At 44.4% G+C, this 19,533-nt stretch overlaps 1 protein-coding gene and 5 non-coding genes across 8 annotated transcripts; 1 reads left to right on the top strand and 5 right to left on the bottom strand.

Moving 5' to 3' along the window:
* Nucleotides 1–110: 110 nt before the first annotated feature.
* fhdc1 (FH2 domain containing 1) lies at nucleotides 111–18,856 on the top strand. Of its 3 annotated transcripts, none has more exons than XM_088420511.1 (12): nucleotides 111–257; nucleotides 8,274–8,830; nucleotides 10,138–10,199; nucleotides 10,627–10,729; nucleotides 10,813–10,898; nucleotides 11,718–11,818; nucleotides 13,763–13,833; nucleotides 13,900–14,007; nucleotides 14,470–14,540; nucleotides 14,678–14,795; nucleotides 14,870–15,034; nucleotides 15,200–18,856. In XM_088420511.1, the coding sequence occupies exons 2-12, from the start codon at nucleotides 8,453–8,455 to the stop codon at nucleotides 17,057–17,059; spliced, it is 3,123 nt and encodes a 1,040-aa protein (XP_088276637.1). In that variant the 5' UTR covers nucleotides 111–257; nucleotides 8,274–8,452; the 3' UTR covers nucleotides 17,060–18,856. The 3 variants fall into 3 exon arrangements, with proteins under 3 accessions (XP_088276637.1, XP_088276639.1, XP_088276638.1); XM_088420513.1 differs by lacking the exon at nucleotides 111–257 and adding an exon at nucleotides 7,096–7,326; XM_088420512.1 differs by lacking the exon at nucleotides 111–257 and having other exon boundaries at nucleotides 8,144–8,830.
* trnag-gcc (transfer RNA glycine (anticodon GCC)) lies at nucleotides 12,245–12,315 on the bottom strand. The gene has a single exon. It is a non-coding gene; the product is annotated as a tRNA-Gly (tRNA).
* Nucleotides 12,552–12,622, bottom strand: trnag-gcc (transfer RNA glycine (anticodon GCC)). The gene has a single exon. It is a non-coding gene; the product is annotated as a tRNA-Gly (tRNA).
* Nucleotides 12,852–12,922, bottom strand: trnag-gcc (transfer RNA glycine (anticodon GCC)). The gene has a single exon. It is a non-coding gene; the product is annotated as a tRNA-Gly (tRNA).
* Nucleotides 13,151–13,221, bottom strand: trnag-gcc (transfer RNA glycine (anticodon GCC)). The gene has a single exon. It is a non-coding gene; the product is annotated as a tRNA-Gly (tRNA).
* trnag-gcc (transfer RNA glycine (anticodon GCC)) lies at nucleotides 13,458–13,528 on the bottom strand. The gene has a single exon. It is a non-coding gene; the product is annotated as a tRNA-Gly (tRNA).
* Nucleotides 18,857–19,533: the final 677 nt, after the last annotated feature.

Here is a 19,533-nt window from a genome sequence, read left to right as displayed (position 1 = left end):
TACCCTCTCACGTGACCCCTGTCCTCATGAACGCGCCCCCTCCACCTGACGTCTTGTTCGCGCACGAGCACGTATTCAGTGACTGGCTGGCTGAGAGGCACCGCGACTGAGTCTGTCTCCCCGGGACGCAGAAGCTCTGCGGCGGCAGGCAGGTCGTCCTCCTCCGCTTGGCGAGTCTCCCCGGCAACCAGCCGCGATTCAACGGCGTCGGAACGGATATTTTTTTTTCGTGTCCCGACCGAACCTTCCTTACTCCGGTAAGTTAGGCCTCGTCTTACCGGCGTATGTCATTGAATGTGCGGTTTCGGAACTCCGACGTGGGCAGTTTATCAATACCTTGTACTGTATTCCCTGCCGGTTCAGTGTGCCTTTTTTTGGGCCGAACGATGCCCGTCTGGACCTGCTGAGTAAACTCACTAAGGTCACCGTGAGGTGCTTCTGCAATGCAGTAAGGGTCCATAATGACATCATGATTTAGTTTGATGTAATTTGTGGTTCCCAATCGGTTGCAGTCGTTGACATTTAATACAAATAAAGTCATCTTTATGACTGTAATAGTCATGAAGTTTTTGTTAATTAGTACATTTTTGGCACATTTGTTTTGGTTGCAACAAATGGCTAACACAAGTGTATACGAACTTTGCTACTGTATTATAATTTCATATTTTTCAAAACGGTATTAGATATCTTCTGTTTAAGTGGCCAACACAGAAAGTTTTTTTTTAAATGTCAAATATTAGTTATTATTGTTAAACAATATTCCCTCGTTTATCACGGGGATTAGTTCCCAAAAATACCTGCTGTAGCTAAATCCGCAAAGGAATCTTTGAACTCTTTTTTTAGCTTTTGTTGAAAAAAAAAAAGAAATGAAATCAATACATAGAAACACAGCAATAGATATGGTGGTAAATCCATGTAGTAAAGTTGAATTTTTATACAGTTATGTATATATATATATATATATATATATATATATATATATATATATATATATATATATATATATATATATATAAATATATAAGTGTATATTTTTTTTACTGGAGTATTATTTTTCTTTAAAAAAAAATCATACAACAATAATTACGATTATTAAATACAAAAGCGACTTTAAAAAAAACTGCTGACAGTATTATTTGAATTTACACATCAAATGCTGTCATTAATAAACAAGAAAGTCCTCTGTGTATTTGATCAGCAGTCACACGTTTTTTCACCATGTGTCATTGCAAACAAATATTTGTAAAATATTTGTACTTGTAAAGAGAAAAAAAAAAGTGAAACGATTTAACTCTAGAAGCAAACTAATATGTTGAATTTGATCCGACAATTGAGGATAGCTTGAAGTGGAAGCTTGTTTTATGCAAAACGTGATTGGCTATTGTTTGTTTACGTTTCTTTAAAATTAATTGTTGGCAATGCAAAAAAAAAAAAGCAATTGTTCATTCAAATTTTAGATAAAATGATTATCGAATAATAAGTACCGATGTTATATTGTGGTTGATGTTTTCTGGTCAATGCACGTTGCGCTTTTCAAAGTTTGACATTGAGGCCGGCTTCTGGTTAGGCCTGTTTTTATTCATACAAAGTTTAGCGACAGCCTTATTTGTCCTCAAATGTTAACTTCCTAGTTCATGTAATTGCATTGCTTAAAAAACGGTTTTCAGTTACTTTCGCATTTTTTTTCGGCGCGACCTTTTAAAAAGTTTTTACAACTCGGCGCAAGTTTGCGAGGCAGCATTTCCTAGGCTTTTGTACACTTTTATGCCTGCTGAGATGAGTTAGAGGCCGTTCCATTCAAGTGTGCGGAACAATACCCCCGTGGAAGGAGAAGAAAAAAAAAAAAACCCTCCCTAGGTCGGGTCACTCGGGCGGGGGTGGGTAGGGGTGGAGGTTGGGTGGTTGCCGTGGAGGCTGCGACTCACATGGAAAACTCATTCCTCTGACGTCATCCCGCCGAGGAAGATTCTAGGGTGCTAGCGGAAGGGGGGGTTGCTTGATTTATTTGTGTGGGATAGGAGCAGCCGGCTGAATGGTCGCTGCCAACATCGGGTCCACTCGAGTGTTCTTTATAGCTTAGAAATTAGTCTCACCAATGTGATCCGTTTGGGATAAACGGCGTCAAATGAAACAGCACACCTGCCACGCTCTTTGCCGCCAAAAATGTTTCGAAAGTCACTTGGTGAAAGCGAAAAAGCGGGTCGTGCGAGAGGGCCTCCGCCAAGGCCTAAGCGTTCGTCACTATCGTGGAAAATTGTAACTTTTTTACCGCCATTGGATAATATTGTTAGAATCAATTAATCAATCGTTTGATCGAATAAACGTCACGTTTCGCAAGTAGATTGCTAAACCATTTGTTTTCCCCGAATACTGTTGATTAACCAATTACTGTTTTATTATTTTTTTCAAGTATCGGTTGTGAGAAAATAAAAACTCAACAACAATCAACCCCTGAGTGTCCGGGGAATTTTCACTAACCTGGCGTGATTATCACCCAACTTGGGCTGAGTTTGAAAAAGTCATAGCATCATCAAATAGAGATATATTTTTACTTTCAATACCGCAAAACGTTCAGTGTCATCACGGGGGTGCTCGGCGGGTAGGAGTGCTGGCATGGTTGCGGAGGTGGGGGACCCAAAAGCAGGGAGGCTACGATGCAGGGGCTTCATGTAATCAATATTTATTGACTTAACGAACGGGAACAGAAGCGGGAAAAACAGGACGGCAAAACTCTAACTAAGGGCGCAGGCAGGCTGGCAAAACAGAAAACAAACACTACGGGCAGGCTGGCTGGAAAACACGGGCCGACGGACGACGGGAGAGACACGACTATACGACAATATGACAACGATCCGACACGGGCTGTAACAAAAAACTAGGTTTAAATACATTCACAGTCTAATCAGACAAACGCACGGCAGCTGGGCAGGGACAATAGGCAAAGGGAGCGGATCGGAGGACACGAGGGGCAGGTAACGCGGACAGGTGGACTAAATCAAAACTAACGCAGGGAGACACGAGAGGAGCAGGAGCAGGAACCATATATGAAAACAGAAAGGAACAGAACCCCTCAAAATAAACCCACAACCCAAAATCCAACAAACCGTGACAGTGTTGCAGATTTCGTTATGCTTTGCGTGAAAAACGCTTCCCGGCAGCAAAATGAAAGCTTTCCCGCAACATTTAGTTCTTGAATCTAAGCCGTTTGTCAACTACAAGTCCCACAAGGCACAGAAAGAACTTTGCATTATGGGAGTCAGGCTAAGCCACCCAAGGAAGTCAGTGAAAGGCATGTAAATGTCATAAGTTGTTCGCTACCGCCCCCCGGCGGTTTTGGTGTCTCAACACAAACATTTCTATTGCACCCTGTTTGCGAGTTGCCGTCGAAAGGATACAAGCAAAAATTGGGTAAAATGCATGATAAATGATAATTATGGAGTAAAACATAATAATTGAGCGCAATATCTTGTGGGTCAAGAATTGCTGGAAGTGAATGAATTAATTGCTAGAATATTAAAAAAAGGACCAAAATGGAAAAAGTCGTTTATAAGGAAATAATTAGATGAAAAATAACCACCTATTTGCATAATTTTTCACACACAGCCCCAGTAGTTACACTTTGATTGAGTTTTTTAAAAGTATTTTTTTAAACAGTAAATTAATTAATAGTAAATTAACTGAGTTTGACTCAAGCAATTTTTGTGGAGGGTGTCGCCAAGCCATTTAACATTGAACCACCCATCTTGTCACCCGTAAAGTGGCCAAATTTTTCATTCATCTCGATGTTTGACATCTATAGCCGTCAATGGCAATTAGCGTGTCGCTTGCTCATTTTAAAGCTAATCATTTCGATCTAAGCGCACCAGAGAATGACAGTTTTCAAGAGCTTCCTTTTAATGTGCCTGCGAGCAGCCTAGCCCGCATCCAAATTGTACTTGTTTATATTTCTTTTTTAGGGCCAAAGACTGATTGGAGAAAAAAAAAACAGTAACTAGAAATACATCACATATTACATTTTGGAAGCAACACTGACCATAAATGATTCACTCTCAAAATGGCCCGGTCAGAAGGCGGCTCAAAACCAAACGGCGAGCCTTCTCCCGTTTTATTCTTTTGTCACGCTCGAGTTACGGCTGAGGCGACGCGGCCCACTCCCTCGCGTCACCTGAGCAATTTGATCCGCCGCCTAACCAAACCGAGAGGCAAATACGTCGCTAAAACATCTCGGGCTAGTTTGTTTTAGGCCGGCCTTAAGCCGACACTTCCGCAGGTGCCATTATTTAAAGGTGGAGCAGGTGGCGGGGTCGCCATGGAGACCAGACCCAGGAACAGGGCGGAGGGAATGCAAACATGTTTTCGTGCCGGCCGCCCCCAACCCCTAAGGGCACCGAATCTCACTTGAGCATAGGAAATGTATAAAAAACAAAAACAAACGTATAGACACAGAGAGTGCTAAATAATAAATAAAGTTGATTGGACATGATTTGGAAATCCTCACATACTTGTCTACATAAAGTCTTACTGGCAAGGAATTTAACAATGTATTGACTGTCAACTCAGTAAAAATGGATCTTTGGCATCTCTAACCACCAACGACAGCTAATTTTCACTTGTCGCTGTTTGTCAAGAGGGAAAAAATGATGTTCCTCTCCAAAATGTAACAATGCCTCAAACATCAATTCGAGGAACTCGTCAAGTTCCGTTTAGCTCGAATCTCGTGCTCAAAATATGGGATGAGACGAACAAACGGAAAAGGCAACGAAACCTGAGCTGTCATCAAATCTTATCGGATACGATGCATACCTTGCTTTTGTTCCTTTGCTTTCATTTGCGTTATTATGGGCCTCAATTATTGCGGTGAATGATAATGGTTGGGAAATCTTATCTTGTGGTTTAAACTTAAAGAGGTATCAAACTTATTTAGCTCAGATCTAACAGATACTCAACTTATTTTTCGAAAATGAACAGTGAATGTTTTGAAAGAATAGAGAAAGGAAACTATCATTTTATCTTTTCAGAGAAATTAGATATTTACAAAAAAGAAAAGTCCAGATTGTGCTTGCAGTGGAGGGTGAAGTGGCAGTTAAACAGGCCAAAAACACAGTTGGCAATTGAACATCTTTCAGATGTTTTTTTTTTTTTGTTTGTTTGTTTTTTTTTTCTCAACTCATTCACTGCTATCCTTGTATATAATGGATTTTTGTTTTCTTTAGCTGTTAGTGGCAGCATGTCACTAAAATGGATCTTTTACGTCTGTAGTCGTCTTGAATGACTTTAAAAAAAAAACCCTCAATGATCTCAACATGTTTTCAAACAAACAGTCAAATGTAGATCACTTTTTTCATGCATGTAGCTTTGATGTGGCGTTGGAAGGAATGGAGCCCTCCTTCTTCTATTTATAGTCACATTGATGAATTGTGGGCCAGCGCGGCGCGTCTCATCAGGGACCGAGTTGAGGTGAATTGAAATGCCCGAAGAACACTACACAAAAAGCAAAGCACAGATAATATCTTTATCATTTAACTCATCCAATTCCTAAGACATATTTATATGCATATTATATACAGTATGTATATATCTCCTACTTTTCTGCACTATAAGGCGCACCGGATTATAAGGCCCACCCTCAAATACTGACATATTTTAAATCTTTTTCAATCACAATATAGTAATACTCAAAGTAATAACAATAATAATTCAAATAATAACGGTAAAAACCCGCAATAGCACAATAACTCAATGTCAATATGAGCAACATTGTTCAACTGTAAACACACAAAAGAAAGAGGTAAAGCTTACTTTATCACTTCATTCCGCATCTACCGATCCCAATCTCAAGTTCGATCCATATATAAGGCGCACCTGATTATAAGGCGCACCATTAGCTCAAAAAAATGAAGGCTTTTAGGTGCGCCTTATAGTGCGGAAAATACGGTAATCTAAAACGGCCCCCACGCCGTAGTTTGGACACCTTTGCCCAAACCCTTGCTCAAAAGCCTAATTTGAGACCTTAAACTTACTTTGAAATCTTGAATCGAATGAGTTCACGCCTGTCTGCTTCTTAACGCTTAGCTACCGTAATCTCTTAATCCAGGATTTTTGTAATAATACCACTCTTTGTTTTCCATGCTTCATACGAATGTTACATAAGAGTCAGCGTTAGTCAAACGAGCGTCCGGTAAGAATCGCGGCATCCGTCGTTCCCGTCCACGGCGGTCAGCGGGATGAAAAACAAAACGATCCGACAGCTCTCCTCTAACGAGCGTTCCCACGGCGACCCGGGCGGGAGGATTGTCCCCGCGCGTCCCGTTTGAAGGCACCCCTTTGCCCCCGCCGCGTCGCCGAAAGACCTCCGGCCCACGGGGGGCCCTGGGGAAATTGGAAGTTAGTGACGGGGGGATTATGAAAGGTACCTTGACCTTCAGACGTAACATGAGACTGGACCGACTTGCTGTCGGTTTTTGGAATTTCAAGTCAGAGGAAAACGAGTCAAGGCCTGTTTTTTTTTTCTTTTTTTGATCAACTAAGAGTGCGGCTCAGTTATGTTTTGCAAAGCAAAAATTTACAGTTTAACTTCAAATGTATCCTTCTTTTTTAAGTCTTTAAGTCTTAAGTCTTTCTTTGACCATGACTTGACTTTGACTTTGATTACACACGTTTGCGGGCCAGATCCGGCCCGCGGGCCGTATGTCTGACACCGCTGTTCTAACAGAATCGATTAGGCACTAAGGTGGTGATTACTAGTAATACTGAAATACTTAAGTGATTGATAATGTTGATAATGATTGATAATGTTGATAATGATTGATAGATGCTGGCAGATTTGGAATAAGAAATTGTCATTATTTCATTTTTAAGGTAAATCTTACAACGGAACTTATAGGTCTATCCTTTAAACTGATGGAATTGTTTTTTGAATCAATTTTGCTTATCATTATTTTTAGTATCAGGGCTTGGTATTGATTACCATTCAAGAGTTGAGGACAGGTCTGCAAAAAAGTGGCTTTCGAACAGCTCCGACAAAAAGAATCGTAAGGCCTTAATTAGCCACAAGCTAACATTAGCCACTGCCGCACAGGGAGGTCAGATGCCGGTATGGTGAATTAAACATGAGGTTGATGAATTAAGCATGCCCCCTCCGTGTCAGGTGGCTAACGAGACCTGAAGTTGACAATCGTCTCGGCGCCACGTTTGATGCTACAGTAGCTACTTCACGTTTTGGTCTAAGGAGAGAAAAAGTCCCAAAATGCTCAATCCGCCGCTCGGTTAGTTTAACTTGGAAGCGGCAACAAAGGTGTCGTGTGACTGGATTGATGGGGGTGTTGGGTAAGTTGTGACACTTGAGTACATCCGGGCTTTTTTATTTTTTTTTATAACTGCCAATGAACACCTCGCCGTATTTCTTTTTCTTACGGAGGATTGTCTCCTTTGATTATGTTTATTACAAATAATTTTACTCACCGATCTTCTCTTAACTTTCAACATACCAGAGCCGAACTTCAAAGCTTCATAGAAAAAAGAGGTATGACCACGACGACCCCCCCGCAGACGGCTTTGATCCGTCGCCCCCTGCCTCGGGTTCTCGCTAATGTCCGATGATTGTCAGCGACAACGTGTCTGACTTCCACCCCCTAATCCACCTTAACCCTTCCTTGTATTTGTCACCCTCGTACATTGAAAATGACTGAAAATGGTATTACGTATTCCGTCTTCCAGAACAAAGAAAAATAATCTTGTTCTTTATCAAAATAAACAATAGCAGAGACTTAACTGGAATTTAATAATTGGGCTGTTGCTAATGCTCTGCCTGCCTTTGCCACCGGGGGGCTGCATAATGCAGTCATGCGGACACAAACGAAAAAGAATTCACTTCTGCGGTTACTACTAACAAGTATTTGTAAACGTTAAATTTAGTACTCCCATATAGCTGTGAAATACTGAAAGTAAATATCCACTCCGAAAACTGCAACGATCGATTTGGATTAGGATTAGCCTGTTAGCATGTCAACAACCTAAATTTCCATTAAATGTTACACTGCTTGGCATTTTTAAGGTTATTTCAAATACACAAAATTAAATTTCTCTTTGTTTTATGTTTAGTTTGTAAACTTCATTTGGGTGAATTTCATAATTCTATAGTTGTAGGTAAGTGGGCTAAAAAAATCTTCGCCAGTATTTTGGACTGATTTTACTGGTTTTGCAGGTTTAGCTTGACCTAATTTTGCTTAAATTAATCGGATATTCCTCCTATCATATTTTTCTCCTATTTGTAGTCCACCTTTTGCAGTGCAGCCTGCTGACCGCCATGCACCCGTTCCCGTGGATGTTCCTCATTTGAGCGATGGAACCAAACAAAACGAAACAACCTGAGCCCGTCGCACCGAGTGACTGAAAATCCTCAGTGCAAAATTAGTTAGCATTAGCGCTCATATGCTAACAAGCGCTTCCCGCCATGCTGGCCAATGAGCCCCAGAGCCGCGGGCCCGACCCCTCGGACTCGACCTCCCTGGCTGCCCTGTCGCCTCCGCCGCCTTTGCCGCCCCCTCCCCCGCCTCCGCCACCCCCCGCGGCGACCCACCCCGGCAGGAAGAAGCGTCGGGTGCGCAGCTTCTTCTGGAAGCCCATCCCCGAGGAGAAGGTCCGCGAGAGACCCAACATCTGGACGCTGGCAGAGCGGCAGCAGCAGTACCAGATCGACATCCGCTCGGTGGAGGAGCTCTTCGGCCAGCAGGAGGAGGCGGGGACGGGGAGCCGAGGGGCGGCGACCACTCCCGGGACCGCCGCCGGCATCTGCCGATCCCGATCATTCAAGGAGAGCAACAAGGAAGAGGTGAGACTTGATGTTGATTGAGTCATACTGTCTTATAATCATAATCAGAATTGTAATGTCCTTGAAAGACTTATCTGATCGTAGCTCCATCTAGTGGATGCTTAACGCAACCCCAGCCGCTACTGTAGCTTCTATTCTATGCCTCTTATAATGTGGTGCGCCTTATACATGAAAAACATTTTAAAATCCGGTGTGCCTTATACTGCGGAAAAAAGGGTAGTTTATTATTATTTGTGTGTTTTTGTTTTTTTTGTAATGATTAACATGTGGCTCAAGCAATGAGAGCGTGACATTTATGAGTGTGCAAAAAAAAAAAAAAAAAAGGGGTATGGTTCCAAAGATGTCAACGCAGCAACAAGCTTTGACTGCTGCTTCGTGTACTACTCCATAATTTCCCTCGAGGGACTGGTTAGATCACGGTGCCAAGTTACCTGGAGTCTTTTCTCCTGAAAGCAGACGCGTCGCTTCGTGACTCACTCTGGGAAAAAAAAAAAAAAAAAAAAACATACGGTAATCTGACCTGTAATCTGATACTGTACGTAGGCAAATGCTGGTCAGTTGTTAGACAATACTGAAAAAAATGTACATCCTGCTCAGTCTGTAGTTACGTGTTAAATGGTAAGGTACCTCAACAGCTACCTCCTAAGCTCCATTCCTAACCACAGGTGCTGCTTTTTTGGCTAGCAACAAAGTTCAAGCACTAAAGTACTTGATTCTAAAGTACCCAATAATGGATTATGTTACTAAAGTACTAACACATCAATGACTTTAAATACTACATTAGGCAACTACCGTAATTCCCTAAATATAGAAGGCACCTTGTGTACATATAGGACACACTCCTAATTTTAGGCTTATATTCTAGTATTTTCTGTGTTACTGTATATATGAGTCTAACCGGTGCACTCTTAATAGTATCAGCTAGAGACTTTGACATGATCCTCTCTGTTTTAGTACTAAAATAAGCTGCTGTTAGCTGCAACAGACACTGGTTGCCAACAGCCAACTGACATCTACCCCGAACTCGTCGCGTTACGGAAATTATTAAGTAAGAATACAGCAGGTAAAAAATGCACATCTGCGCGTCAAAACTCATGTGGCTGATGGATAGAGCTTCCTCGAATTATGACGTTTTTATTCGAGTAGATGCAGCTCTCGATTTGAAATCTGTGAGGCATTTATTGGTACATAGGTGTTTCTTTATGAGGTATCTCATTTCGCCATCTACTGGCCTGGCATGCACACTACGGCATATTCAGACTTTCAGTTCGGTGTTTAAGATGTCACCTCCTTGTGTCTGGTTTCAGATCAGCATCCTGGACGCCAAGAGGGGAATGAACGTAGGCATTTTCCTCAAGCAGTTCAAGAAGTAAGTCCTGTCTGCACTTGTTTTGGGGCGTCAACTGTTTAAAATCCAATTTTTTGAGGTGGATCAGTGTTCCAATATGCGTTTGTTAATGAGCTCTTTGTCGCATTCTTCTTCTTCTATTGTACGCGCCTAATAATGCGGTGCGCCTTATGTATGAAAGCAGTTTTAAAATAGGCCCTTCGTTGAAGGTGCGCCTTATAGTCCGGCGCGCCTTATAGGGCAGAAAATACGGTAAGTGTAACTTCTATTTTAAAATTATGACTTTATTGTCATCGGAATTTTCAGCTGAATGAAGTCAAGTCAATCCCTCACTGATGTCTCCAGGGCATCCTGTGTGTTCTTCAACCTTCGTTACAAGCTAAACAAAACATCTTTTGTCACTTTTTTTGAAAACGGCACACCTGCGGCCCACCCTGCTCCCTCTCAGGTCCAACCGTTGCATTGTGGAGGACATACGGCGAGGACACGGCGGGACCTACGGCGCCCAGCCCCTCAAAGACCTGCTCAAGCTGCTGCCCGATACGGACGAGGTCCGTGTCGGAGCACGTCGCCGCGTCACGCCGGAGACAACAAAACACGGCAAAAAGAACCGACTTCCCTTTCCTTTTCGCAGATGACAAAGCTGCGGGCGTTCCGAGGCGACCCGGACAAGCTGACGCTGGCGGATTCTTTTATGTTCCTGCTCATCCAGGTGCCTCGGTGAGTCCCGTCTTTGACTTTTTTGTCAAGAGTGGATTACTGCAATTTGTTCAAGCTTTTCTCCAAAGAGCGCCTGTGATCAAATAAACATTCCTATTGTTATGATGTGAGATTAATGCAGTACATTTTTGGATCTAGTTTTATTTTTCTGGGGAATATTGGCACATTTTAATCAGTAAGTAGTAGGTCAATGTCAGTAGTTATATCAATATATCACAATTAAGGACGTTCCATGCTCATTTTTCAAACTGATACCAGTACGAGTACTCAAACCTTGAGTAGTCGGCGTCACAACTAGTGCTTTTGATACAAAAAAATCCTCAATCAAACAGATTTCAAAGAAAGATTCTCCTTATTTCACAAAATTAAAGGCACTTTTCTGTTCGTTTCGATAATGATCGTTTTAACCCATGATTATCGTAAATATTACCACAAGGTATTGCGACTGAAATCGAATGATGTTGATCATTATCGCTATGCGTTATAATAGCAATATTATCATAGGTAAAAACCAGGGATGGGCACGTACCAATACCAGATATCGATACCGGTGTTGAAACCAGCCTAATTTCAAGGTGGAGGTCGTCGCAACAGCATCTGACACCAGTATACCGATACTGCTTGTGGCTGTTTTGATAATACTACGGCACCATTCATGCCGTTGTCTAAATTTCGCCACTAATGTGTGTTATTTTTACTGTTTGGTGAAATGTCACATTAGCGTATCACAATTCACAGGCTACTCCACAATTCCTAGGCATAATTGTGATTTGGACTCAAATGAAGCATGATGACATCATCGCCCCCGTTTGATATCAGGTTGGAGGTGCGCATCGAGGCGATGGTGCTCGGTGAGGAGTTTGATCCCTCCTGCGCGCAGATGAGTCACGACATCGATATGGTTCGAGTCGCTACTCGAGGTAACCGTCACTCACACGCGCGCGTGTGCGCTTTCAAGTGCGCTCACGTCTGATACTTGAGCACTGCTGCGTTACGCCATGTTTTAATGATATAGAAGATGTTGCATAACAATACATTGCCATATGAATCCATAACAATTCAAAGCATTATTACTATACTGTCATGACGATCGCTTGAGATGAAAACTGTCTTATGGCTTCGTAATGTCAATGCCGTAGATCAGGAATCAAACCCAGTCTTCCCACTTGGCAAATGAGAATTCCACCACGAACAACCAATGCTGGGTGTCAAGTTTCTGATTGATGATTTTGCGAGCATATTTCTCATTTTAAAGTGACGTATGGTCTGAGTTGAAATTTGCACATTCTAGTCCCAAACACAGCTATCAAAAGAGTGCTTGTCGCAGTGTACTTTCAAAGCTCGACTGCATTGGCCGGGAATCGAACCCGGGCCTCTCGCATGGCAAACGAGAATTCTGCCACTGAACAACCAATGCTGCTTGCGGAGATTCTCATGCTACGGCAGAAAATGTTGGCCATCTCAGAATTTTGCAGGAAGAACAAGACCTGATGTCAAGGTTGTCAGGATTCGCATTTATGACTTTTCGGACAGAATTCTCAATTTAAAGTCAGACATGTGACTTTATCAAAAGCTTTGACTTGGTCTTTGCACATTTTATTCAGAAACACGGCTATCGGAAGACAGCTTGTAACAGTCAAATTGCTGCTCAAATGCATTGGCCGGGAATTGAACCCGGGCCTCTCGCATGGCAAGCGAGAATTCTGCCACTGAACAACCAATGCTTCTTGAGTGTACTTTCAAGCTACGACAGAAAATTACGGCCATCTCAGAATTTTGATGGAAAAAAAAGGCCTTATGAAAAGATTGTCAGGATTCTGATTTCCAACGTTTGGCACAGTCTTCTCAATTTAAAGTCAGAAATCTGACTTCATCAAAAGGCCTGACTTGGAATTTGCACATTCTCGTCAGAAGCACAACTATCAAATGAGGGTTGCACCATTAAAGCTCAACTGCATTGGCCGGGAATCGAACCCGGGCCTCTCGCATGGCAAACGAGAATTCTGCCACTGAACAACCAATGCTGCTTTTGGACACTTTCCTGCTACGGCAGAAAATGATGGCCATCTCAGAATTTTGCAGGAAGAACAAGACCTGATGTCAAGGTTGTCAGGATTCGGATCTATGACTTTTCGGACAGAATTCTCCATTTTAAGTCAGACATGACTTTATCAAAAGGTTTGACTTTGCGCATTTCATTCAGAAACACCGTTATCAGAAGATAGCTTGTAACAGTACGTTTCAAGCTCTACTGCATTGGCCGGGAATCGAACCCGGGCCTCTCGCATGGCAAACGAGAATTCTGCCACTGAACAACCAATGCTGCTTGCGGACACTTTCATGCTACGGCAGAAAATGATGGCCATCTCAGAATTTTGCAGGAAGAACCAGACCTGATGTCAAGGTTGTCAGGATTCGCATTTATGACTTTTCGGACAGAATTCTCAATTTAAAGTCGGACATATGACTTTATCAAAAGCTTTGACTTGGTCTTTGCACATTTTATTCTGAAACACCACTATCAGAAGACAGCTTGTAAAAGTGTATTTCAAGCTCAAATGCATTGGCCGGGAATCGAACCCGGGCCTCTCGCATGGCAAACGAGAATTCTGCCACTGAACAACCAATGCTACGGGAGGATTCTTTTATGCTACGGAATAAAATTACGGCCATCTCAGAATTTTGAAGGACGAATAAGACCCGATGTCAAGGTTGTCAGGATTCTGATTATTGATTTTTCTCACAGAATTCTCAATTTAAAGTCAGAAACAGGACTTTATCTCTGACTTGGGATTTGCACATGCTAGTCAGGAACTAGCATGTCATCAGTGTGCGATCGTTGACGTCTTGATTTGCTCCCACAGAGTTAATGTGTTGCGAGGAGCTTCACGCCATTTTACATCTGGTGCTGCAGGCGGGAAACATCATGAACGCGGTACGTAGATGCCGCAAAGTTTGACGAACGGTCAAAAGACGATAAAACGTTGCCGCGCGGCTTTAGGGCGGTTACGCGGGCAACGCAGTGGGCTTCAAGTTATCATCGCTGCTGTCGCTGGCCGACACCAAAGCCAACAAGCCCGGGATGAACCTGCTGCACTTCGTCGCAATGGTAACTTCAAAAATGCTTTTACGCATTCACTCAGTTGGAAATGAGATGAATATCTCTTCCATATTATCTACTTAGTACTTTTTAGTCTATCATGTATGTTGCTTATTAATAGGTTACATTATATTTGTTTACGGAATGACATCGTACCACACTTTTATTCATACCGATACCAGTACAGAACTGCCGAAAATTTCTGGGTCATTTCTGGAAAATCCCTCAAGTCATTTCTGGAACTCTTCTGGCTCCAATTTTTTCCCCTGGTCAACATGATTTTTTTTCTGTAATGAACTCTTGAGTAGTCACCGATACCGATACTCAGTACCAATACCACTAGGTCAGCATTTATCTTTTGATGTTTGTTCAGTTATTTGTTTTCGTGATTTGCACCCAGGGGCCACCGTACTCTGCCCATCCTTCCCCTTTGGCCAAACGTGACGTTAACGACCCTGCTTCTTCTTTCAGGAGGCCAAGAAAAAAGACGAGGCGCTGCTAAAATTCCCGGAAAAACTCGTCCACATCCAGAGTGCAGCCAGGTAACATCTATAAAAACTTAGTATGAACTTAAGTGTGTTTTTTTAGGTATGATTTTGAACTGAGTAAGTACATTAATCATTTCATTTACATGTAAAAGTTCAAACATAAACGGAGCATTTATTTGCTTGGCGCACAGAATTTCTGTTGAGAACATGGAGCTGGAATTCTCGTCCTTGAACGTTCGGATCCGAACTCTGGAGGAGAAGGTGCAGGGTGACCCAGAGTTATTCCCGCAGCTGAAGCCTTTCCTGCAGGTCGGTCGGCCATCAATTTGGCAGCGTGAGGAAGAATGGCTCGATCACCCGGCGGATATCCCAAACGTTTTCAGAGTTCGGCGAAGACCCTCGCCGATCTCGAGCGTCGTCGACTGGAACTTCGCAAAGAAGGCAACGCGCTGGTGGACTTCTTCTGCGAGGACAAGGACGCCTTCAAGCTGGACGAAGGATTTCGCATTTTCCACGACTTCTGCGTCAAGTTCAGGAGAGCCGTCAAGGTCGGCGTCCGCAGTTGAACTCTTCCGCGTTATAGCCTTATTCATTAAATACGTATGCCGTGCATTCAAATGCAGTCAGACATTTCAAACTCAGCCAACGAAAGTCAATAAATGCAAATATCTACAAGTAAATAGACGGGCTTAACATCAGTGCCCCCCCCACAGGACAATGCCGAGCGTGAGCTGAAGGAAGCGGCGAGGCAGCGCCGCCTGAGGGAGCTGGAAGAAAAACGATTGGCTTGGTCAGCGGAAGACGCCGTCGGCGGCGCGTTCGGTCGCAGCAGCAGCGAGAACGACGTGGAGACCCTCACCAAAGAAGGCCTCCTGGACTTCCTCCAGGGGAGGTCCAAGAGTCCCCACAGTCCACCGGGACGCTCGTCCAGCGCCCGCCGTCACCGCCACACCCTGACGTCCGTCGCGGACCGGGAACTCCGCAGCTACCTGGAGCTGTTCGGAGACAAGTTCAACAGCCTCCCGCGCTCGGGCAGGGCCCCCCAGCGCAAAACCGCCCCTTGGATGGAAAACCGAGACCTGGCGTCCCCCCGCGCCGAAACCGAGCCGATCAGCCCCCTCGCCAGGTTTTCCTCGGCGGGTCCCGACGCCGACGAGGACAGATACAACAACAACGGCCGCTACCCGGGTCCGCCCCGATCGTTTGGCGGCCACATGAACGTCAACTTGGAGAAGCACACTTTGGTCCCTGGTCCGCAGGCGTTTCACCTTCAGAGTCCGCGCGTTGTCACCCGGGGAGATATCCGGGCGATCGATCTGGAACAAGACGGCCGACCCCCGTCCCGGACTTTGGGTACGGTTGAGGATCCTTCCACGCAAGAGGACGGAACTAGCTCAATTTCCTCGACCACGTGTGACACCCCTCTGCCCTTAGACACGCCGCTGTCCAATAGGAAGCCGGCGTCCTACATCCCAGATGCCACCGAAGCAGACTGCTCAGTCACCCTGGACGTCTCCGAAGCGGAGAGTTCGTCCCTGTCGAAAGAGGGGCTCGGCGTCGGAACCGGCGACAAAGATCGGGAAGGCCCCGGGGAGTTTGCGTCTCCGCCTGCCGATTTGGACTCCGCCCCACCCGGGGAGTCTTCGGCACAGAGAACGGCGGGCGCGGCCTCCGCGACGCCGCCCGAGCGGGGAACCCAAAGCTTTGAAACCGCCGTCGCGAAAGAGACTCCGAGAAGCGGCGGGAAAGCGGTGCGCGCGAAAAGCAAGGTGGAGGGTGAAAGTAATGACGGTCCCAACGGGGGCGCTAGGAGCGGACCGGGTAGCGTGCGGACACTAACCAGCAGCGAGAGCCAGAGCATGCGGAAAGTGGTGCCTATCAGCCGGCTTACCAGGACAGCCGGCAAGAAGAAAACCGAGACCACCTTGGATCGTCCGCTCCGCGAACAAAGCACCCCGCCGAGGGGACGCCGCGAAAAGAATCCCAGACCCCAGCGACATTCCAGCCTACCTCCCGACGACTCCAAAGCCCAGCCGGGGAGCGGGGTCGTCTCTGCCGGCGCCTCCAGATGCGCCTGCGATTCCAATCACTTGAAGAAGACCTCTTGGGTCTGTAAACCCAGCGCCAAACCCTTGAGGAACCTCCCCAAGCCGGCGCCCGAGGAGAAGATGTGCCGCTCCGCCTCCAGGGCCCTGGCGGGCGGCTCGCAGTCGGACAGCGCCAGCTCGCAGGCGCCGGGCGCCAAGAGTCCCCCCGACGTTCCGAGCTTCGCCCGCAACACGGTAGCGTCGTCTTCCCGGACCAAGAAAGAACCGCCGGCCCCGTCCGCGCCGTCCCCGTCCGCGCCGTCCCCGTCCGCGCCGTCCCACGTCCCCGCGGTCCTGAGCCGGCACGCGTCCGTCAAGCAGACTAAATTAGCGTCCGCGCTTCCCGGCGGGGAGGAGCGGACGAGCCTGCGGCGGGTGCACAGCGTCAAGGCCGGCGGTCGCGTCGCCTACCGAAGCCAGACGCCGCCCGCGCAGTCCCGGGACGCGGGGGCGCCCGGCAAGGGCGTCAAGCCCAGCTGGAAGTAAACCCTAATCAAGCTACCATTTTTCGCAGAAATCAACGCAAGTCGGCGCTTGCGCTTACCTCGCACATTTTTCACCGCGGGAACTCGCCTAGTTTGCGCTAACTAAAGCTAACGGGACAACTTTTGAAAGTAAAACAAAAAACGGGACTGAAATATTGCATTGATTGTCAAAACGTGATGACTTAATATGCGGCGCCGCCGTCCCTTCTAAATGCTTGCAAACGGCCTGAAGGTGTCAAAATCGGCCTGTGTCGGGCTCATTTACTGCCATTCATAATTGGAAATATTGGCAATTTTGTTCATATTAAAAAAAACCAACAACAACAACAACTACAATTGAGGTGAGTTCCTGTGGTTGAAAGACATTTTTTTTTCATTTATCAGAACAAGGCTAACGCGCTGCACGACGGGGCCGCTACATGAACAACCGTTACGATATAGAATGCGTAGATAAAAACGTAACCGTTATGCAACGCGCGGTACCGGTTGTGCCTGTTTGCTAGTGTTTCCAGGACGCCCCCATTGCATCATGGGGAAGCATGACACGCTAATCCTAGCTAAGCATCCAAGACACTAGAATGTGATGTCTAGATTTTTTTTTGGGGGGGGGCGACAATGTTGACTGTGAATGTAGCACCTGGTTATTTAATAGTAACAATTGTTACTGTGTGTAGCTTTAACGCAGCTGGTCACCTCACCTGGCCTAAAATGATGATGATGTTGAATATTATTCCGAGTAAATATTTGTCGGTTCGTGTTGCATGTTCATATTTAGTTTAGATTTCGGCACAAAAAAAGTGTTAGGGCTTCATCAGAGTGTTTTCAAGAAAAAAAAGTTACATTAGGATTTTTTTAAAAAAAGAAGGAATTTTAGCCGGTAAATATGAAAAAAATCTTTTTATTTTACTAAACATTTCGTTCAATAATGCAATGTACTATTACACTTTTATTCACAATCAATTATTTTTATATTTTTTTTCGTGTTGATTTGATATTTTGTTGACTCTAACAACAGTTAGATTAAAAATAACCCAACTATGAGTCAAAAGAGGACTGACCCACGTTATGCTGTATGTATAACAGAAAATCGACGACGATTACTATCATTACAACCAACAATTAGGTCTTAAAAACGTACTTTTGTTCTACACTAAATTACTTGTAATTTTTAGATGTACAATCAGAAAAGAGTTGGTTCTAAAACAACCCAATTATTCTTGAAAAATACTGGCCCAATATTTTGGTTGTTTTGCTCTAAACATCTTTAAAAAATCAGTCGTCTCATACAGTAAAATCTTCATAATATTTTATTTTTAAATTCTGATTTCTCATAAATTTATGAAATTTTTCCTCATAAACTGCACCCCAATATTTCAACTTTTTTTTGTTTTAAATTGAAGACTATTTTCTGCTAACGTTACAAGTCTTGCATCACGCTTTTTTTCTTGTGGAAATATTGTAATATTATCCTCATAAATCTCATACCCAACGCCGTTCTCTTTGTCGGTGCAGCCCTAACACTTTTCCGTCTTGTTGCATTTTTCGCCTTTGTCATTTTGTCACGCTTGTGTGTGTGTGTGTGTGTGTTTTTTTTTTTTTTTGTATTACAATCGTGGGCCTGTAAAGTGCATCGTGCCATCGTCTCCATGGCAACCACACAAAACACACACCAATCAGCCTGTTGCCTTAAAGCCTCACGTAGCTCCACCCGTGCATATCAATACATCCATACAGCTGCTCTTTGTACATAATGTAAAGACATAGTATTTTTCTGACCATTAAAGCTTTATATTCGCCACTTCAAGTCTTTTGCCTGCGTGTGCGCTTGCTTTTACTGAATTCTGAGGACATTTATTCATGTTTGCTGTGTCGTTGTGTACGTTATTAGAATAGAATGCCTCGATTGTGTTTATACTGGTTCGCAACAAATATTTTTTTCAATGAACAGCTCAACAGCAACAAGTAGACGAGCAATACAATTAGTGCCCGTATTTTGATTCTCCTTTGTGTGGAACAGCTGATATTAGTGACGCACCGATGAGCTGGAAGAGGAGTTGAGACGTGTCAAAGAAGTGAATACTTGACTCAAGTGGGGTTCGTGATAACGCCTCGATACAGTTTATCGGTTGGTTATACTGCCCCCAAATGGCCAGTTTAAAGTACAGCGTTAATAGTATTTGTTTTTTTTAACAGATTCCTGCGATTTCAGTGGGACTATCTCATGACACCGCCGCGTGAGCGAACGCGCCAGTCTTTCTAAAACTGTCAAGCACTTCATTTGTTTCCCTTTTACCCCTCGGTTGCCATAGCAACCCAAGGCCACGTCACCGAATGCCTTAAGGAGCGTGTTGCCACAAGATGGCGGCAGAGAGTTTCGCATCATCATTCGGCATCGTTGAAAACCAACATATGTCGTAAATGTGACTGCGTGGTAATCGCAAAGACGCAATTCGCCACCGTCTGTATGCGTTAGAT

Source organism: Hippichthys cyanospilos, chromosome 7 (genome assembly GCF_059441005.1).
Source record: "Hippichthys cyanospilos isolate Australia breed blue-spotted pipefish chromosome 7, RoL_Hcya_1.0, whole genome shotgun sequence".
Classification (NCBI taxonomy): domain Eukaryota; kingdom Metazoa; phylum Chordata; class Actinopteri; order Syngnathiformes; family Syngnathidae; genus Hippichthys; species Hippichthys cyanospilos.
This window is presented reverse-complemented; position numbering and strand designations above follow the sequence as displayed.